The 19,471-nt window shown below is 39.3% G+C and overlaps 1 protein-coding gene across 1 annotated transcript in view; it reads left to right on the top strand.

Moving 5' to 3' along the window:
- Positions 1–19,471, top strand: part of PRKCE (protein kinase C epsilon) — a 296,989-nt gene that overhangs the window by 237,025 nt on the left and 40,493 nt on the right. The window contains exon 11 of the mRNA XM_009635670.2: positions 6,330–6,484. Within this exon, the coding sequence (XP_009633965.1) occupies positions 6,330–6,484 (155 nt within the window). The remainder of the gene's footprint in view (positions 1–6,329; positions 6,485–19,471) is intronic.

Genomic DNA, 19,471 nt, shown 5'->3' on the forward strand with positions numbered 1-19,471 from the left:
ATATGCATGATGTGAATAAAATATCATCTTACAGAGCATACCAAGGTTGTGCTATATCTGACATCTTGTGCAATAAAAGTTGTATCTTTGACTTCTGTTTTGCAATGAGTTTAGTGGCTAAACATATTCCATTATGTAACAGTACTCTACTAGAATATGAACTATTTTGGTTTTAAATTTACCTGTATTTAATACATGAATTAATTTTCTTGATATTTTCAGTAGCCTCTGGAGAAATCTAATTCAAATACAACTTTCGGAAATTGGGAGGAAAAAGGTGTATTCACACAAAGAACTTACTTTAGGAAACTAATGAGAATCAGGAAGAATTTATTCCAGCCAATTGTATGAAAACATAAATGAAGGAAAAAAAATGGTAGTTGGAGCAGACTAATAAGATTTATCATTTATTAGTTTTACTGGAGGAGTTGGTGTTTGATGCCTTTCCTGAATTCCCTCATTTTTAAGTGTTGTGAGGGTTGAACAGAACAAAAAACAGTAGTGAAAAGATTTGTTCTCAGGCTTGTAGTGTGGATACACATCTCAGATTTGAAACTGGGAGACAGATTGCGTGATTTATTTTTGTTTTGTAATGTTTCAGTAATGAGGCTGTGCTGATCTGCGTATTGGGTCCCCCAGCTGGCAAGCCTCATTTGAAAGGGGGGAAAAAAAAGTTTGTACTCTTCAGATTCCAGTGATAATTGTACTTGTCCTTATGTCTACCGATGGATTGTCTTTAAGCTTCAATCCGATGTTAATGAGATTTTAACTGGAAAACAAACAAAGGACAGACAGGTTAATGACTGATAACAATTTAAAAAAAAAAATCTTTTAAGGGCTACACAATAATCAATGTAAACAATACATCAAAGTCTTTCCATGTCGAAGCTTTCAGGGTTTACATAGAAGCTTGTTCCTCAACAATGGTCTTATTCTACATCTAAACAACTAATAGACTGTATAGTGTCATCTGTTAAATCAAAACTGATTGGCAAGATTATCTGGTCTTGCTAGTAGGAAGGTCTTGGTCATTAATCACACCTCCACAAAAGGGAACTGGATTGAGTCTGTTATGTCCTGACAGTTTATTAGTATTGATGTTTCTGGAAACCACCCCGCTTTTCCCAATTAAAAACTGATACATTATTCCAAAAGAAAGAAAAAGCAGAAGCTCTATCCAATGAAACTCATAACATATAAAAACAAGCTAATATAAACCAGTGGGGAGTACACATCGTATATAGGCTGATGTTAACAAAACATATATAAACAAAACTAAAAATCAGAGAATGGTTTTGAAGAGGGAAGGTTATGGTAGTAATCAGAATAAAAAGTAAAGAATTTAGTTAGAAGGATTTACTGTAGAGCTGAAGGATGGTTATTTTAAATGTCAAGGAGAATGACAAATGAAATCAGGGCACAATTAAAGGAGTGGAATGAGAGAGAAGATGAAGCAAGATTTCTAGTTTAAGTGATAAGCATACTTTTCCAGATAGTGATAGGGACAGAGACTAAAAGAGAGGTTGCTTTTAGAGTCCAGTTTTGAAAATGTAAAGCGTGCAGGGGACAATCCCAATTAAGAAAAACTAGAGGTGAGATTGGAATAATAGAGATGTTAATCAGAGAATCATAGAATAGTTTAGGTTAGAAGGGACCTTGAAAGGTCATCTAGGCCAACACCCTGTTAAGACAGGCAGGTATGCATTCCAGCATAGTAGTTAAAGCCATAGTCAGAAAGTACTATGGATATACAGAGTGAAGTTGAACTTTTGTCTTGACTTCTAGCCTGTTTACTCCGTATCTGCTTTGCTTTTAAAATCTCTTACTCATGCACTCTGCTCCTTTTGTCTTTCCATTTATTAAGTATTCTTATTCAATATACTTTTTGAGAAATTCAAGGAAGAGCAGGTATGATTAAGGGCTAAAATAAACCCTGTAAAAGAATCTAATTACTTCAGGAAACATATTGGCTTACTTTGCAGTACCTTTTTGCTTTATAGATGCCAAGAGAGGATTAAGCTATCATGTCTTTATTTGTCATTTTGCCTTTTATTTCAGTTTATATAATTAAAGAGTTCCCAGGACTGCTTTACATTTGTTTTGTTCATCAAAACATACTTCTAAAATGTTATGAAAACATAGTGGAAAAATAATGCAGTCCAAACCCATGCAATTTTCTCTTGGAGCACAATCAACGATAAGTCATACCTTATATCTCCTTTTTAACTGAGTAAACACTGTGTTGTGCCTTAATAATGCATAATTCTTTAGGGCGTTCACTTTATATTCTCCCACTTCAATATTTAAATATATCCTGGTGATACATGTAGCAAGACGCATATAATCAGGCATGATACAGTTGTTTCACAATTCCAGTTTGAGGATGAAATCATCTCTGCATCAAAGTCACAGGGGTCTCATTGGGTCACTCTGTGTGTCTGCATACATTATGACAGAAAGAAAATAACCAGAGTGCTAGGAGTCTGTCTTTTGATTGTTAACTTTTGATGAAAGACTGGGAAAAAATTAAAGTAGCAAACATAGTGTCTCTGTTGTTGCTGAAGTTATGGGAATCAGGAGAAAAATGGACTTACAATCTCAGCTCATTATTCATAAAATATTTTCTCTTCTCTTGCATCCTCTTTTAATGTAAATTTGAGTCCCAGCTGATCATGCCATTGTCCTGAGCAAAAAAAAAAAAAAAAAAAAAAACCCAGAGGGGGGTTTTAAGAAAGTAGTTTTCATAGGGACTGAGTCAAAAAAGACGGTACCTTCTAATGTTGAAACTCTGGCCTGCTATGCATGTGCATCTTATTGTTTACTCCATGTTAGTGGGTGAGGACAAGTATTTTTCTTCTCTCAAAATCAACCCCTTTTCCAGTTTCACTGTAAATAGAGAACAGAACTTTCAAACTACTTTTTTTTTCTCATTAGGAAGCTGAAACATGCACCCAGGAAAGCTGGAAAAGTACCTTGAAATAGCAGCAGAAAAATGCAACAGCAGAGCAATTTCAATCACTGAGCTGTTAATTCTAGTTTTAGTAGATAGAGTTTTGAAGAGGCGGACAACTAAGCTGCAGAATCTGCCGGAAATACCCCTTCACATTGAGAATGGGATGTGCATAATAAGATGTGAAAGAGGACAGGAAAGTTAGCGCTGCAGTTCTGGGAATGGAGCTGCTGCTAAAGCTTTTGTTCAGACTGTCTAATGACAAGATATTTTGCTGAACGATCCAGGTTAGATTTTCAGCTGGCTAAACTGGAAAAGTCCTACAAAGGACTGAACCAAAATAAAAGCATTTGAAGTTCTAACTAAACACAATTTCTGATATTTAGAACCAGCAAGTAGACATTTGGTGAATGGCACAAAAAATATTGGTTCTGTTTGGATCAAACACAGTATTTAATATAAAAACAATACAATGTATATCCTGACATGTTAGGAAATGGCCCTGATCTGTACATTTGTGTAAACCAGGCTTTTTTCCTCTTTTTTTTTTTTTTTTTTTTTTTCCCCCCCCTCTGTACACCATCCCCAGCAGTTGGAAGAGTGGTGGCATCGCTGTTGGGAGCAGCAGCTCCCAGCTCAGTGGCAAGTTGAGGGTGACTGTTTGGGAGTCACAGCTGTAAGACACAGCACAATGGCTTTGCATCAGAATCGTTGGTTTTATACTGGTGATAGAGGTGTAGCAAAAAGGTAGCAATGTTGAGAATGAGTATGGCTGCTCAGGGGAATGTGAATTGCAGCTTACTTGTCCTGCTTGTGCCCACCCACATCCAGACTGTTGACTTTGGAAAGGTCAAAATAGAAATGTAAAAAGGTTCAGTTTCAGCAAGTGTTAGAAGTTACTTTAGCCAAATGTTAGTCAGATGCTCCCCAGCCTGCAGTCCAAATGGGTTTTGTACTTGAAACACTGAACTATATCCATGTGAAATAGTCTAAGGCAATGTGTTGCAAAGGGACACTCGGGCTGCTCTTCAGAGATACAATCTGTAGTGCAGCGATGAGGAGCCTAAGGAAGGACAATGCCTACATCTTCTTCTTGGGGACATTGTATCCTCTTATGCTACATGACAGTACCAATATAGCTACGCTTTTGATTGACTTTATCACAAAACTGACTGCAGTTCGTGTTATCCTTAAGCTCTAACTTCTGAAATCGTGAGACCATCTCTGAGAGCTATCAGATTTTCTTTTAAAAGCAAGGCTGTAATTCTCATGGGTTCCAGAGAGAAATCACAAGGAAGAAATCCAGAGAGACAGCACAAGGACACATATTTTTGCTTAAAAAAACCCAAGGTAATATTTAAAGGCTACACGAATGTTGAGAGATCTGCACTATGACTTTGAATGCTTCTTATCAGCAGTATTAAGGATAGCAAAAAGAACAAAGGCATGGCTCTGAAGCTGTGCTTTTTGGGGTATATGATACAGCCAGAAGCTTTGATACTATTCTTTAGCAGGTTTTCTGTACTAGGGAATGTAAGAAAAATGTTGGAAAATGTACCAAAGTTTGTTAGCAGTGTTTTACCAAGAATGCCAGTCCACCCAGATCCTGAATTTGATCCAGTCTGGCAGTTTCTGTGTTCCCAAGATACGGGGGAAAGGCACAAGGGTTTTTTTCTGCATCCTCTTTCTGTAATCAGCAAAAAGTCAGCCAAACATTTGTAGCCTCCTCCAGGAAACTCCCCTGATAAGTATAACATTGAGGCACTTAATGAGCAGGATTAATGCACATGCTTAAGTTTAAGGATATTTTTAAGTGCTATGCTTTGAATCTGAGCTGTAGAGTAGGTGATTAAAGACAAACAGCAAACATTTATGAATTTCTGGACTCATATATATAAACTATGTAATCTGCAGGCTTGGATTCACTTGTGAGAGGTTAATTAACTTCCATCTTCTGTTGGTTTTGCTTGTTCAAAGTGATACCACATCTCATCTCCTTTTCTTCCACCCAGCACACCCGACACCACGACCCAGAGCTAAACTGCAGCATGACATGAAAGTTGGAGCAGGGCTCCCTTTGGTGAAGTCCCATGCTTACACACCCGTGTATCATGTGACGAGAGAACGAAACGCGTGCTAATGCAGAGTGAGGAGTATGTGCTCAGATCCATTCTCCATATCCCATGAGAATTACCTCCACCTCTACCTAAAGTCATGTGCATATAGATGTAGATATTTTACAGTAAGGAAATAAAGACTGTGGAAGTAGGCTTAGAAACCAAGGGTGAATGGGCAAAGAATTGATGATTATTTAGGGCTGATAGTACAGATGAGGGAAAACTATGAAAATGTGTAAGAAACATTAACAAAAAATTGGATCTAAATTATATCAAGTGGATGTGTGTCATTTCTTTGCTTATGCCTTCATCTACGTTGTCAGTTTAGATCATGTTTCAAGATGCCAAGCATAGATTTAGTTTACTGGTGTTCTCAGTTCTGACTATTTCACCGAGTGCCTAACTTTGGGATTTCCTACGTTGTCAGTTTAGATCATAAATGTTTCAAGATGCTAAGCATAGATTTAGTTTACTGGTGTTCTCAGTTTTGACTATTTCACCGAGTGCCTAACTTTGGGATTTTTTTATGAAACACACCAAAATGGGGTGATGACCTGAAAATCTCAGTTGCTGTTCTCAAGTCAAGTTCATTTCTAGTTCTCCATCATGGAATAAGGCTTGAAAACTTGAACTTTGAAGTGATAAGCATCAGAAGAAAATGAAAATACCTTGATATGTATTTTAATAATGTAATTCTATTTCATTGCCGTATGAGAGTTCGAGACAATTCAGAAAGTCATATGGAAGCGTTTGAGATTGGCAGCACTGATTTCTACAGCTTAAGAATTCTAATTTCTTTTTACATAATTGTGGAAAGATACTTTGCAGACAAAGTAGCTGGTAAGCGATAAGAGAAGAAATAAGGAGCCTGAAATTTGCCCAGCAGCCCATCAGTAGTTGACAGTATTGACTTTACCTCTTCATTGTTACGGCTAAATTTTAAAGAAAGAGCATCACTTAAGTATCTCCGCTATTATATAAAATTGATTATAATTCCAAATGTATTTGTTGATGTGTGGAGATTTGCATATGTATTGCTTATTACTACATTTTGATTCTATGCTCTTTTTCTCATTTCTCACTTTGAGGCTCTTGTTTTCTTTAGGTTCAGGGGATTTTGTCAGCTTTTCTTTTTCAGAATTGTAGCATTTGTTTCTTTCATTTCTTGACGCAAATGCTGCAGTCACCTAGAGTGTAGCTTCAAGCAGTCCTTTGTGTGACTAAAAGAAATTAGCTAAATAGCACTGTTTAATTAATTTCAGGACCGCCTCTTTTTCGTCATGGAATATGTAAATGGAGGAGACCTAATGTTTCAAATCCAGCGCTCACGCAAATTTGACGAACCTCGATCCCGCTTTTATGCAGCAGAGGTCACATCAGCACTCATGTTTCTTCACCAACATGGCGTCATCTACAGGTACTTTTTTTTTTTTTTAATCAAAAATAAAGTATTCTTGAGGCTTGGGGCTGGTTTTGGCTGAAATCCTCTGTCTCTTAGCAACCAGATTTAGATTAGTTGTTTGTTCCAATTTGCTTACATAGAACTTTTTTTGGCTGTTTATCATTGAGAATGTTAACATTTGAATAGCCTCTGCAGCAGTCGCCAGCTGTGTGTGCCAGTTTTGTATTATAGTCCAAATAAAGCGGTTTTGAAAAAGCTTGGCACAGTGCGACCCAGAGGTGACCCTTTCCGCAGATCGGCGCAATCTCTTCACTTTCCTCTCTGTGCCATAGATTTCCTCTCGGTTTCTAACTCCCTGCCACTTCCTGAGTTTGTTTGTCCTAGTTGTCTCCACTCTGATACAATTGAGATGGTCGTTTGCAATGCTTTACTTATGCCCCTTCCTCTTGACTGTTTGGGTGAAGGCTTAGTCACCAGCAGGAAGTGGCTCTTTGCAGACAGTTTTGGTTTGCTTGCAAGTGCCCAGCATCTATTTCAACTTCCACCCCCACCCCTCCAAATCTCTAATTGTCAACACCCATGCACACACCAAAAAAGTGCATCTTGTTCCACTGTGTTGAAGAATGCATTTAGGGATAGGCTTTTATTACTGAAAGTAAGGAATCGCTTTGAAAATGTTCACCCTGATGTCAATGTGTTTATTAAGTCCTTTATCTCATCATTTCACCCTTCCTCTCTCTTTTTATTTGTTTTTAGCAGCCTGTCATTGCTTGTGATAAATTCGGGCTTCCACAAGCAGAGTGCTTAACAGGTTTTGTGGTATAGGTCTGTCCTGTCTACTAAAAATTCTGAGTTCTGTGGATCTAACCGAGTTTTGATATTCTCTTGATATTCTTGCCCTCTTTCAGGTTATCGGTTTTGACTTGGGGTAGTTATCTCAAGGACAGGCAGTCTCAGATTTCGTCAGAAACGTCAAAATGAGGATGTGGAATTTATCACATCCCTGGACTCATATTAAGGCTGCTCTGAAGAGTACTACAAATTGAAAGAAGTTAATTTTAAATGTTTAGTGACCAGGACTGAATGGTAACTTCCATCAGAGGCCATTGGCTTTCCCCACAACCGGGATTCAAAGGGAAAGTTCTCAGAGAAGGAGTCTCCTTTCCAGAGAGATCGCAAACAGCAGAACGTTGCATTTCTCAGGAAAATAAATCTTTGTGAAAGTGGTCTTTCAGTCAAAAATCCAGTTTTCTTTAGAAAACATTCTTTGCTAGCTGCAGCTCTTAATCTCCGTCTTTTATTAACACTGATGTGATGTTTGCATACTGGGTTGGACTTCAGGCTTTACCAGTTTGTTTAGGTTTGTTTTCAAGTGCTGAAGATCCAACACATTTCTTACCTTTGCTGCCCATATAACATTTCCTATTCTTCTCTGCATTTATTTTCAAAGCTATGTATTTGTACATTTAGATACTAGAACGTGGCAACTTCAGAATTTCATAAGTATCCATCATAGGGGAAACGGACAAGATTGGTGCTTTAAAAAGTGAAGGATTTTGAGGCTTTGTTTCCATAAAAAGACTTAAGCTTATTTCCTCTTCCCGAAAACTGGAGTATAGACACTTTGTAATTAGCAGTCAGTTTAGTGATTTCTATGAACCAGCAAGAAAGAATTGGTAAAATTACCTTCCCCCTTCTTTATGTGAGTGTGCATTCATTCTCTCTCTTCCCTCCCTGCTCCCATCCTTCAACACACATCCCCTTCTCGCTCCTCTCTTTTCTTCCTCTTTTCCCTTGTCTTGTATGTAGCTTCTGATGTGTGTTGGCTCCCAGCTGCATTGAATCGCTTTGTGTGCCTGCATTCTTTCTATGACTTTTTATCATAGTCAGAATGCTTCGATCCCAAGAGAAATGTCATTCTGATGAGACAAAGCTTTGTAACTTTGCAAGATGCTCTCAACTTCTGATTCAGAGGCTATGCTGACATGTCTTTGGCATACAACAGTAAAACACTAAAATTGTAAATGGCATGTTACATTGGGTATATTATCAGAAGAGGCAAAAGAAGAGAAATAACATGAGTTGTAGGATGAAAGCAGAAACTAAAAAAAGCAACAGGAAGAACATGAGGAACAGATTTAGTTGTATTCTGCTTTGACGCAAGCTTTGGGATCTGGACATAGTTATGTCCATAAAAATAACTCATTTTCCCAACTGGGGGATACTAGGAGCTTCAACAATTCATAAAATGTATATCCCAATTGCTCTATAAAATACAAGTAGAAGGAAGAAATTAGAGATTATCTTAAAAGAATGAATAGTAAGAAAATGTCACAATTCATTCATAGTGTGCCAGGCCCTGGGAGAATGCATTTGTTGATGTCAAGTGTCTGTTAGAGCAGTTGTCTTGCACGGAACACTTTCAGCCTTATTATTCCATACCTCAGTGCATCATTTCTTACAACGTTAAAAATGCATTGGGATCAAGTCACTCCTTTACCTTTTCAACGCTCTTATTAGCTGGCAAACAAGGAAAGAAAGGGGGGGGGCAAAGAAAAGAAAAAAAAGAAAAGAAAACCTATGCTCCTGAATAACTACCAGTCATAACTACCTGACATGCCTTCAGATATTTTAATAAAGAATACTTGTCTTCTGTGTAATTATATCTCTAGAAAAAACATTGCGGTGTGAAATTAATGGTTATTCTCCAAAGTGGGAAATGCTGCTTGTGTGGGCAATACTTCAAGGCAAGTGGGGAATATATAAATAAACGAAGATGTTTGATGGAAATGCAGGTTTCAAAATAGCTGCTATACCTTCTGATCTTTTTTCAGCCATGTATGTGGAAGTATTTGTTTGGAGCTAAACATAGTTATATTTTTGGAAGTAAATAACTAGCTTCAGCTCATCCTTTGGCTTGTTGGTTAGACTTTTAGAAAGTGCTATGGTGATACTAATGATCATCTTTTACAATAACTAGTTTATCCTCATTTCCCCTGAAGTTCAAAGAAAGCTAGCTCCCTGTTGGCAATAGGAATTATTCTGTAAGTTCACATATTTGCAACTGGCCCAGCGGTTGTTCCCAGACTTGTCCAGTTACCTGTGTGCTCACTGGAATTACATACCTTCCTTTTGTTTATTGAGTTTATGTTGAAAATAATGATGAACCTCACGATTTTTATATGTAAAGATGCTGCTGTTGCTAAATGCATCTTGGACGATAGATAAACTTGAGGACAATTTTTCAGTGTGGCATTTTTAAGGGTATAATGTTACTGTTGTTGTTGTCAAAACCACTTCAACAACTTAATAAAAATATTTGTATTATCCCTGCCACCTTCTCTCCCATCTGGTATTCAGCTATTCAGGCAAATGTCAAGCTGGGGCCTGATAGTACAAGTAGAGTCAATCAAACACTGGAGAAGTTTCAATCGCAGTTTCTGGCAGTCCTTGTTGTTTGTGTTATGCAATTGCAGCACTTTGAAAAAATGTATCCAAGCTTCAGGAATTAAGGGCTAGACTATGAATCTCATTTTGCCTGTGAGCTGAACTGGACTTTGAACTCAGTGATGAAAGGTTGTGGACTATGTTCACTGTCACCTGTCCCTGGAGTCTGGTATATTTAAAGCCAGTCATCGTCAGCTTAATACATATTCTCATATAGGGAAGATGCAACAAACTGGGTGTTAAGAAACTGCCAGTTCCGTACTCCCCTCTTGTACTGACTTTCAGCTTTCCTGTGCACATTCTGCAGGTACGCATAAATGTTACACGTCGTTGTTTCACCTGCAGTTGTTGGGCTGAGGACAGGAATACCTGGGTGGGTGTCTCTGGCTCTCGTTGTAGGAGTTCAAGTGAGGTGACACAAGTGGCCCACTCTGGCCTGAAATACATGCAGGCAAGGACATCAGCACTAGAATGGGGTACCACTTCATTAACATAAATGCCAGTGTCCTCAGTTTATATTTGATTTAGGAAGTAACTGCATGAGCTACAAACCTTGTTTCAGCAAAGACCTGAAGGGCCAGTAGTTGCATGTCGCATGACCTTTGGCGTGCTCCAAGACCACTGAAGTGATTAAGTGGGGTGCTCTCTCTGAAATACAAGAGAAGGAAACTGAATATATACAATTTCAGTTCACCTGAGAGGATGAAAAATGCCTTGACTGGGAAATTAGTGTCACCTACTTTGGGCTAATGCATTCCTTTGGTTCTAAATGTAAGGTCTGTGAGATGTTGCCTTCAAACTGTACAGCACTTGGTCACAGGGGAGTCCTCATTCGTAACTATGGGCTATCATGTCCCTCAGCAATATGAAGTAATAATCCAGCCTGTAACTTGCTGCAGCTTTCTGAGGCTCTGTGCACTCTGTAATTAGTAAGTTGGTTGTGATGAAGGATATATTAACACTGAATTGAGGAGAATGCGAATATAAATATGCTGGTGCCAATCCTTGAATACCTCTGGGCTTTTTCCATACACAAATACCCTAAGAACTTGTTTGAACACTAACCGGATTTTTCCTTGGATGATCAGTTTTCCTGGCATTCCTCGTTTATCAGAGTAACACACACCAGTTTTTCAGAAAGAAGAACTACCTAAAATTAAAAGCACTTTCATTAGTGTGTTTTTATGTGAAATAAGGATATTTAGGAAGTCTGACTTCACTGGCGGTTGTATGATTCAGTGCAACCTTGGCAGAGTAACGAGGAGTTATATTTACGCTGATGAAAATGTTGCATGGTCCGTGGTTAACATGTTAAAAGTCATCATTCTCCCAAGTTACCTTACTGTGTTATTTCCGAGTGGCAGCAGCCAAATAAAATTCCCCTCCTCCCCCCCCTTTTTTTTTTCGCTTTTTAAAATACAAAACTAGATGGAGCATTTTGGTTTAAATTTGTTTTTAAGTATGTGAAGATCATCTTATTGCAGCTCTAAACAGTTAAAGGTCAAACTGCTGCTAGAGCTGTGGTCCATGAAGGAGGGCAAGACCAACCTTGTTCCCTCAGATAGCATATTCAGACCTAAGCACGGGAATATCCAGCTCAAACCCTTCCCCACGTAAACTGCCTGTTGCAGGAGCCTGCTACTGAGAAGTTACAGTTTGCTTCTGGCACAAGTGAACAACAAACTATTTCCATCACCTTCAGTAAAAGCAAGGAGCAAGGAGTGAACTGTGCTGCTGCGTGTGCACCTGAGTCCCAGCGTCTCCAGGGACTGCTGCCCAAGCCACGCCACCTGACCAGTGCTCCTGGCTGGGTTTGCACCCTGGGCTATGTCCATGCTCTGCTCTGCCTGGTCTAGTTTCCACAACTGAGCGTGAGCTCCGATGGGATTTTAGTCAGTGGCCTCCTGCCCTCTTTGCACTTTTTCTTGCTGGCTCTAGGCAGGCCAGCAGTCGTGAAACGCATAAATAAGCAGGATATCTTCCCCGCAGGAAAAGGCAGTGGGCTGGGGTGGAGAGGAGCGGGGCTGAGGGAGATGAGAAGCAGGAAGAAGGGTTGGTTCCCAGGCTTCTGGCATTCGGACTGAGGGAGTCCACCCTGCCATCTGCCCAGCTTATGTATTGTGCTTAAAGGCTGCTGTCGTATAGGAGAGCCTTTGACAAGGTTTCCAGCTGTGGAAGGATGAGTAAAGGCTGTGGGAATAGGATATGAACCACGCGGTCTTGCCAACAGTAGAATGCTTTCTAAATTTCTCCTGGGTTTGGAACATAAGAAAGTCCTCAGCTGGCTCTTGCGTGGGAGTTGGGTATGCAGAGGAGCAGTGCCGGGCAGTTAATATTTAGAAGGATAGAGCAGCCCCATTGACCTCCTTTGGGGAATGACAAGGTACTTCCAGGGGGAGTTCCCGGTAGCGAGGTCAGCATTGTTTTTTTGCTTCGTGTTTATTTGGTGCAAGATTTTCTTGTTTAATGACCGTTTGTATAGTGCTGTATTGTGTAAATAAAGCTATGACCTTTACCTTCTGATAACAGTATAGGAGTGAGTTAATGTTAAATGAGAGAGGGCAGGGAGTGGGAATCTGCCAGGGTTAATGCCAAGTTTACATTCCTGTGAGGGCAGCCATGTTCCGGTGTGCTCGGTAGAAAGAGCGACAGCGCTTCTCAACAGATAATAGCAGTGAAATGTTACAGAGCTTATTTGTATTTATTTCTGGGTGAATGTCCGTGTTTTTACATGATTGATGCTTGTGCTTTTATTTTACAACAGGAAGGAATGTGTGTTATCTTTCTGCATTTGATAGAAGATTTTAACTGAGAGAAACATACACAAAATAAAAATCTACTAGAGCTGCAGCACATGTAAAACTGAAATGTACTGACACAAGACAATCCCTGCAGTTTTCCTAAAATGCTGAGACACAGCTTTGTTTCTACAGAGACATGTACACCAGTTCCAAACAAAATCATATTCTTCAAATGATTTTCTGACAGAAGAAAGAGAATGCTTTTTGTTTGCAGTGCTTCCTAGACTTCGAAGGTGCTTCCTAACTGTAATTCTGCTCCTAACAGACAAAAGTTGGGACCGAATTTTGCTGTGCCCTTCAGTCATGTTTGTCTTCAAACAATAGAAAATATTTCTATAACCCAGTTGCAGTGGTGTTGAAACTATGTCATGTTAAGGGTGAGGCTTTGCCTTTTTGCATACTATTGAATGTATCTGCCAAAGTTTCATAGTAATACAGAGAAGCGCACAGCAAATGTGGTTCTGAGGTAATAGGCATTTCACAAAGATTTTGTTGTGCTTTTTGAGATGCAACAGAGAAGCTGGAGAGTAATGCAATACATTAGATGAAAACATGTAAGGAACTCCACTGTTTTTTAAATAATGATATTAAAAATACTAAACAACCTTAAAACAAAATTTGGAAGATACTCTTTGGTAGAAACATTTGCGTACAACTTTTTCCATCTTTTGGTCAGAACCTTGCTACTTTTGGCTCAAGTTTCTATTTATGCTGTTTGCCCCCTCTTCCCCCCACTTTTATCCATCTCCTTGTTATAAAAGAGCTTATCACTTAGACGATGCTCCAGCAAACGTTTCTGCATGCAGATCGCTGTACTCATAGGCTGATTTTGATTCAGTGAGACTATTCATATGCATGAAGTGTGCAGCTTCCCGGATGATTTAGGACCTTGCTTTGAATTTTCAGATTGAAACTGTGTTTATTTTAAAATAGGAAATCATTGCATTTGAGAATGCACTGTTACTAAAAACTGTATGTTATTTTGCTTACCATTGCAAAGGCTGTGGAAAATGACAATTTAGCCAATCTGAAGGCTAACATAACTCAGTTGTCACTGAAACTTTTGAAAACTTTAAAAGTGTCTGTTTAGCTGACAGCTTGTACTCAAACGTAAGAAAACAGAAATAATATTGTTCACCAGGAGGTTAATTAAAATGGCCTAATGAACTAAACCAGAGAAAGTACAACCAGTAAGAACCTCAGCATTTTGGGGAGTGCATCAAAGTCTCTACTGCTACCAGAATAAACAGTGGTAGGGTTACATCAGAAGGACCTTGGACAGACTAGGTGCAGTCTAACCAGGGGAATCAGAAAGCGGAACAAAATGGATCATGTGGCCATGACTGGGCTGAAATGAGCAGAAAGGCGAGGGGTAACAAGGCCAGAGGGGTAAGGAGTCCCTTAGCTTACCTTCTTGTGTCAGAAGTAATGCCTGCCCCTCTCCTCAGCTGCCAGTGTTTCATGGAGTGCAAACAAGCAGCTTCCCAGAGCAGCAGGCAGTGGCAGAAATGCACTGTCTTCATCATCTCAGGAGCACTGAGTACATGTGGAGGACACAGATGTGGAGCCAGGACTAAGCCAGGATGGCAGTGAGGCCAAGGCCAGCTTTTACTGAGATGGGAGTGTGTGCAGTTTCTGCACTGTGATACATCCAGGGATGGATGGCACCAGGGAGAGAGACTCCCCTGCCACCACCAAATTGAATTTTGGCCCCCCAAGACCACTTATATTGGGGATATAATGTTTTGGATTAAAAAAAAAAACCTACGGTAACATCCAGCTCATGAGTAGAAGCCCAAGCAGTGCCTCGCACAATGTACACACCAGATGGGTCTCCTCCTCTTGCCTCCTGAGTCTAGAATTTGTTTCCAGTAGTCAGTCTTGCAAAATAGCAGAGAGAGAGGAAAAAATAAAGGCGAGGGGTGAGAAATTGGGCCAGTACTTACATAGGTATTCTTTTTCCTCCAGACTTTACTTTCCTTCTGATCTATGGAAGTCACAGAAAATACTGTTCGTCAAAGCATGTCAAATGCAAATAGTGCATGCAGTTGTGTACGGTTTTTTAATGTAGATTTGACAGTGGCAGTTGTAAAAGTATTCTTCACGAGGTATTCCAGTCTTAGGGCATGTGATTGCACCTTCAAGGGGATGGAAGAATGGGGTGGCTTCAACGGGAGATAACCAATATAGTAGCTGGTATGGGTGCACGTTGGTATGAAACTGAATAATACAGAAGCAGTGCCCTAAAAAAACCAACCAGAGAAAGCTTGGTCACAAATAACCTGAACTGAGGAACTTCATGTGTTCAAAATGTGCAATATTAAGGATAAAATTAAGTAGTAACAAATAAACAGTATAGCACTTCACCAGGTATTTACTTGATTTATTATAGGGTTTCCAAGGGAGATCCTATGGTCTATTAACACCCATTTAAAAAAATGCCTAAATATATTCTAACAAACACAAATAATGAGTCAGATGGAATTGCTATGGTCAATTAAGTGGGTAATGGATATTTAAAAGCTTCCAAACATCAATAAATCTGAAACAGCTCTAAAGGAGTACTTGTAGAACAAAAATAATACGCACTTAAGAAACCGCCTGAGTACATATTTGCCTAAACTTAACCACCAATAAGAGGACAGCAAGCGTTTATGGTACTGTATATTGAGGGCATAAAAAGGCATACCAAATGTGTGCCAGTTCATTTGTTGATAATCTGTAATAGGTCCAAAGGGGCCATAACTATTATAAAGAGGCCCTGATTCTTGTTTATGTGAAAGTCTTTAAATAGCTGATAGCATAAAAGGATCCTCAGATGGTGAATGGGGGAAGTAGACAGCAACTCAGCAGCATACCTTTGGCACAAGGCTGAAGGCAGTCCCTTGCAATCTGGTTGAAGCTGCCTCTCCTAAAACTTTCTCAGCTGTTTTCCACAGACACTGAGGGAGAAATGCCCAATGTGAAGGTGCGAGAAACCCTTTGGATAACACTGGTGTTTAGGTCTCTTTTCACGTTTTGAAAATTCACAAAAGAGAGGGGATCTTTTGTCAGCCTCCAGGAGATCATAGGGAGTGGTAGACTTGCACACACAGTAGGACAGAAGTTCTGGTTTTCTGTGGATGACCAAGAGGCAAAGGATTTGGCTACCAGTTTTAAAACAGCTGCAGATTGGGTAGAAATTGTTCTGTCCATGAGCTGACAAGTCAGAAAAAATTTTGAAACAGCATCCTGGAAATTCCCTGTGTGGTAATAACAATAATACATTAACTGGTACTAGTCAGCTGTAGCTTTATAAAGCCAGAGATAATTCAGTGACAAATCTGGTATAAGTCATTACCTCTACAGCTTTGTCTCCCCTGGCAGCTCTTAGTTAGGCCAAGATAATTGTCTGTTTAAACCCAATCTGAGTGATTTAGGCTAAAAATCAAAAAATCCTGCCATAGAAAATGGGATGTATTTTTTAAACACCCAATTTAATAGGATCAATTTAAAAAGCAATCAAACACAGTTATGTTTGCCTGGTCACAGCGATGGTAGCATAGGGGTATGAAAGAAGGTGGCAGGGGTGATGCCTGAGGCGAGTGGGCAGGAAAGGGTTGAACTGTATCATTGCTAATGGAGTACTTTATGTTATCATTTGAAGTCTGAGTCAGGGTTGAGAATCATACTATAGTGCCCCTTAATATTTTATTGCTATACTACCAAGTCTTAACGCGATGCTACAAATTGGCTACAGAGACTCTAAACTAATATCCACGTTTGTTTCAGGGTTGGACAACGTTGAGTTTAATACATAGTATACATGTCTTTGGGATATAGCACAACTTCTGCAACTTCTCTCCCATTTCATTTTAAAAGTGTTTTGATAATCCTTCTCAGAGATTCATTTGTTTGTGAGTTTTTATTTGGAATTCAGAACGTGATAATGCATAACAAAAATATGTTATAAATGTGATTATGACATGACATGGGTGTACGGAGGCTGCTATCTGGTGTATGAGAGATTGATTCTTTAAAAATCATGATTCTCATTTACAGTAAAAGCTCTTTCTGACACCAGAAGTGCAAAGCAATTTTACAATGGAATTAAAATTGTACTCAGTGTTCTCCGTTTAAGGCTGTCAGAAGTATGCAAAGAGACTTTATTGAATATTATAATTTAATGAAACTGTATGTAGAATAGTTCTTCTGTAAGCTGTGTAATTAGGTTTTTGCTAGTCTTTGCCCATGTAACTGTCTGGGAGTTTTATAGGATAATTTCTGATCTTGTCAGGGCATAGAGTCTGGTTAGCAGGTCTCTAAAGAGAGACCTAGTGGCTGGGCACATAGAATTTACAAAGATAATTCCTCAGGCTCAAAATATGTTTGTTTTTTAACGTTGACAAAATTGTTCAAGAACAGCCCACTTTGGTCAGTAGTTTACTGACTTCAGTAGGGTTATAACGTATTTACATGCAATGACTACCCAGTAAGTGCCAAAGGTTAGCGATTAAAATTATGTTTTAGTCTCCCAAATCTTCTGTTCAGATTTTTTTTTTTTTTTCATTTGGGTTGGACTATTAGGCTCTTCTCTGTAGCCTCTGTGTCTTTACAGGTGAAGGTAAATTGGTATAGCACTCTGCCAACCTTGATGTTGGCAAAAGTGAATATACTGTAAATTTCCTAAGTCATGCCATGTTTTCTTTCATGTGAGTAACCCATGAGTCATCTTTCCATAGCATTCATATTAATTAAAAATAGTGAGGTGCTTTGTATAAGTAGATTTTAAATGATGATATTATACGTTGGCACTACAGCCAAAGTAGCGTTCCTGAGCATGTGTTTTCAGGAGGAGATGGGGGAAGGCTGCAGGAGCTACATTTGAAACAATGCTGGAGCTGGACCTGAAGCTTCCTGCACAAGAAAAGTTTCTCTAGGAATGCTTGTGCAGCTTTCTGGCTGAGGTTCGTCGGTGAAAGTAATTTGATTTTGCTGCACAATCATAATTTTAAAGGAGTATCTTGTAAAATATAGCTCTCTGTATTAACATATATAACCCTTTTTAATTACATAATGAAGCAAGGTTTGGAGTTGGAACCATCAGTGGAAAGCACAAGCTTCTATGACTTCTGTCCAGAAACAGCATTGGGAGGTTTTTTTATCAACATAGAAGGGCAAACAGTCTGTTAAACTGCTGTTGACTGCTGCTGGTTTGATCCTTGATAAATAGAGGAGGGTTAGAAAAAGTTTTTAGTTAAGAACCTACATACCCTTCCCAAGATCAGACCACGTGATTGTGTAAAAGATGTTTAGGCATCTGAACTATGCTACTGAAATCAGAATAGAAGCAGAAAATATTAAAATCTTTCTTCTAGTGATTCCATATAAGTAAACATTTTGTTGGAAGCAACGTTCCTGCAGAGTTACATCATTTCATTTATGCTATATAATTTATTTAGTCCATTCTGCATAATATGACATGCACCACTCTGGGGAAAGGCTTTCCATAAAAAGACCCAGGAGGTCTAACTGAGACCAAAGTGAGGTTGGAAAAAAACAGTATCTGTACAAAAGTTCACTGCGGAGGGTGGTTGTTTTGGGTTTTTTTTTCTGACTAAGAAAGCATTTTTCTCCATGGAAACATGATACAGAGCTTTACCAGGAGTCTGCTTACTGCTAGGAGCTGTGTTTGTTCCCTGCTAAGCACACCCTTGGGAGCATAGGGAAGAGAATTCTGATAAATTTGTTTCTTTTATAAAAAGAAACACTGTATGTAAAAACCTTCAGCAACCCTTCTCCTTTACACTTTCTGGGTATCATAAAGCTGGAGACGGCCTTGGCTAATACAGAAAAGGCACTGGAATGTCAGCTCATGCTGGCACATTAATGGCTTGCTCAGGACATGCTCCCAATCACATGGGTTTGGCCGGTTTATTGTATGCCCCATGTTGTCGTTGCCAGACTAAAATATTGGGGATTTAAACGTCATCTTTAAAAGTTTGCAGAGTGTGTAGAGTTTACTCAAAGAAATGAAAGAAAAAGAAGACCAAGTTATAAAACAGGTTCCCAGCATTGCCACATTCTCATTTTTTCCCTGAATCAAATGGTGGTTCTGTCTGTTCCTGATAGAAACAGAAAATAAGCACTATTGAGGATGTAGAAGATTCGTGCTACCCTTTACAAGCAGATTGTAATATTTTAAGAGCTCTTTATCTTCACTGTGTATTCTCTTCTTTGAGTACATTGACGGTCTGGTCCCTTGGCTGAAATACGGCGATTTACATGAGTGTCATTAGTTTTCTTTTGATAAACAACCTCAGCTCAATTAAAAAAAGAACTTTTACAGAAGTTTTGAAGCTAGAAAAGGGGCAGGGGCCAAGGGAGAGCAAGACTTCAGGTGCGCTTTGGAGTCCACATCTACTAGCTCTCAGTAGCCTCTGTCATGTGCGCCCATGTTCAGTAGGAAGATAACAAGGTTGCGTGATGAGTCGGCTTTCAGTCTTACCATAGTGCTCAGGCAGGCTGGCCTTCTCCTCTATGTAACAGAACTGGGCCAAAGCACGGAGTTTTCTTAGTAGTTGCTGGGAAAGCATAGCATGCTTTTCGCTTCTTCACCAAGTCAACAATGCGCTTGGAACTGGTCATGTCCAAGGGAGGTGTTGACATGTGTGTTACAAGTAGGAGAATGTCATTTGGCATTCATGGAAGAAAAAAAGGCTTTTACTCTAGAAGAAGAATAGGGTCAGAGCACAGGACATGAATGCCATCTACC

This window comes from Egretta garzetta, unplaced genomic scaffold (genome assembly GCF_000687185.1).
Source record: "Egretta garzetta isolate BGI_Z169 unplaced genomic scaffold, ASM68718v1 scaffold123, whole genome shotgun sequence".
Lineage (NCBI taxonomy): Eukaryota > Metazoa > Chordata > Aves > Pelecaniformes > Ardeidae > Egretta > Egretta garzetta.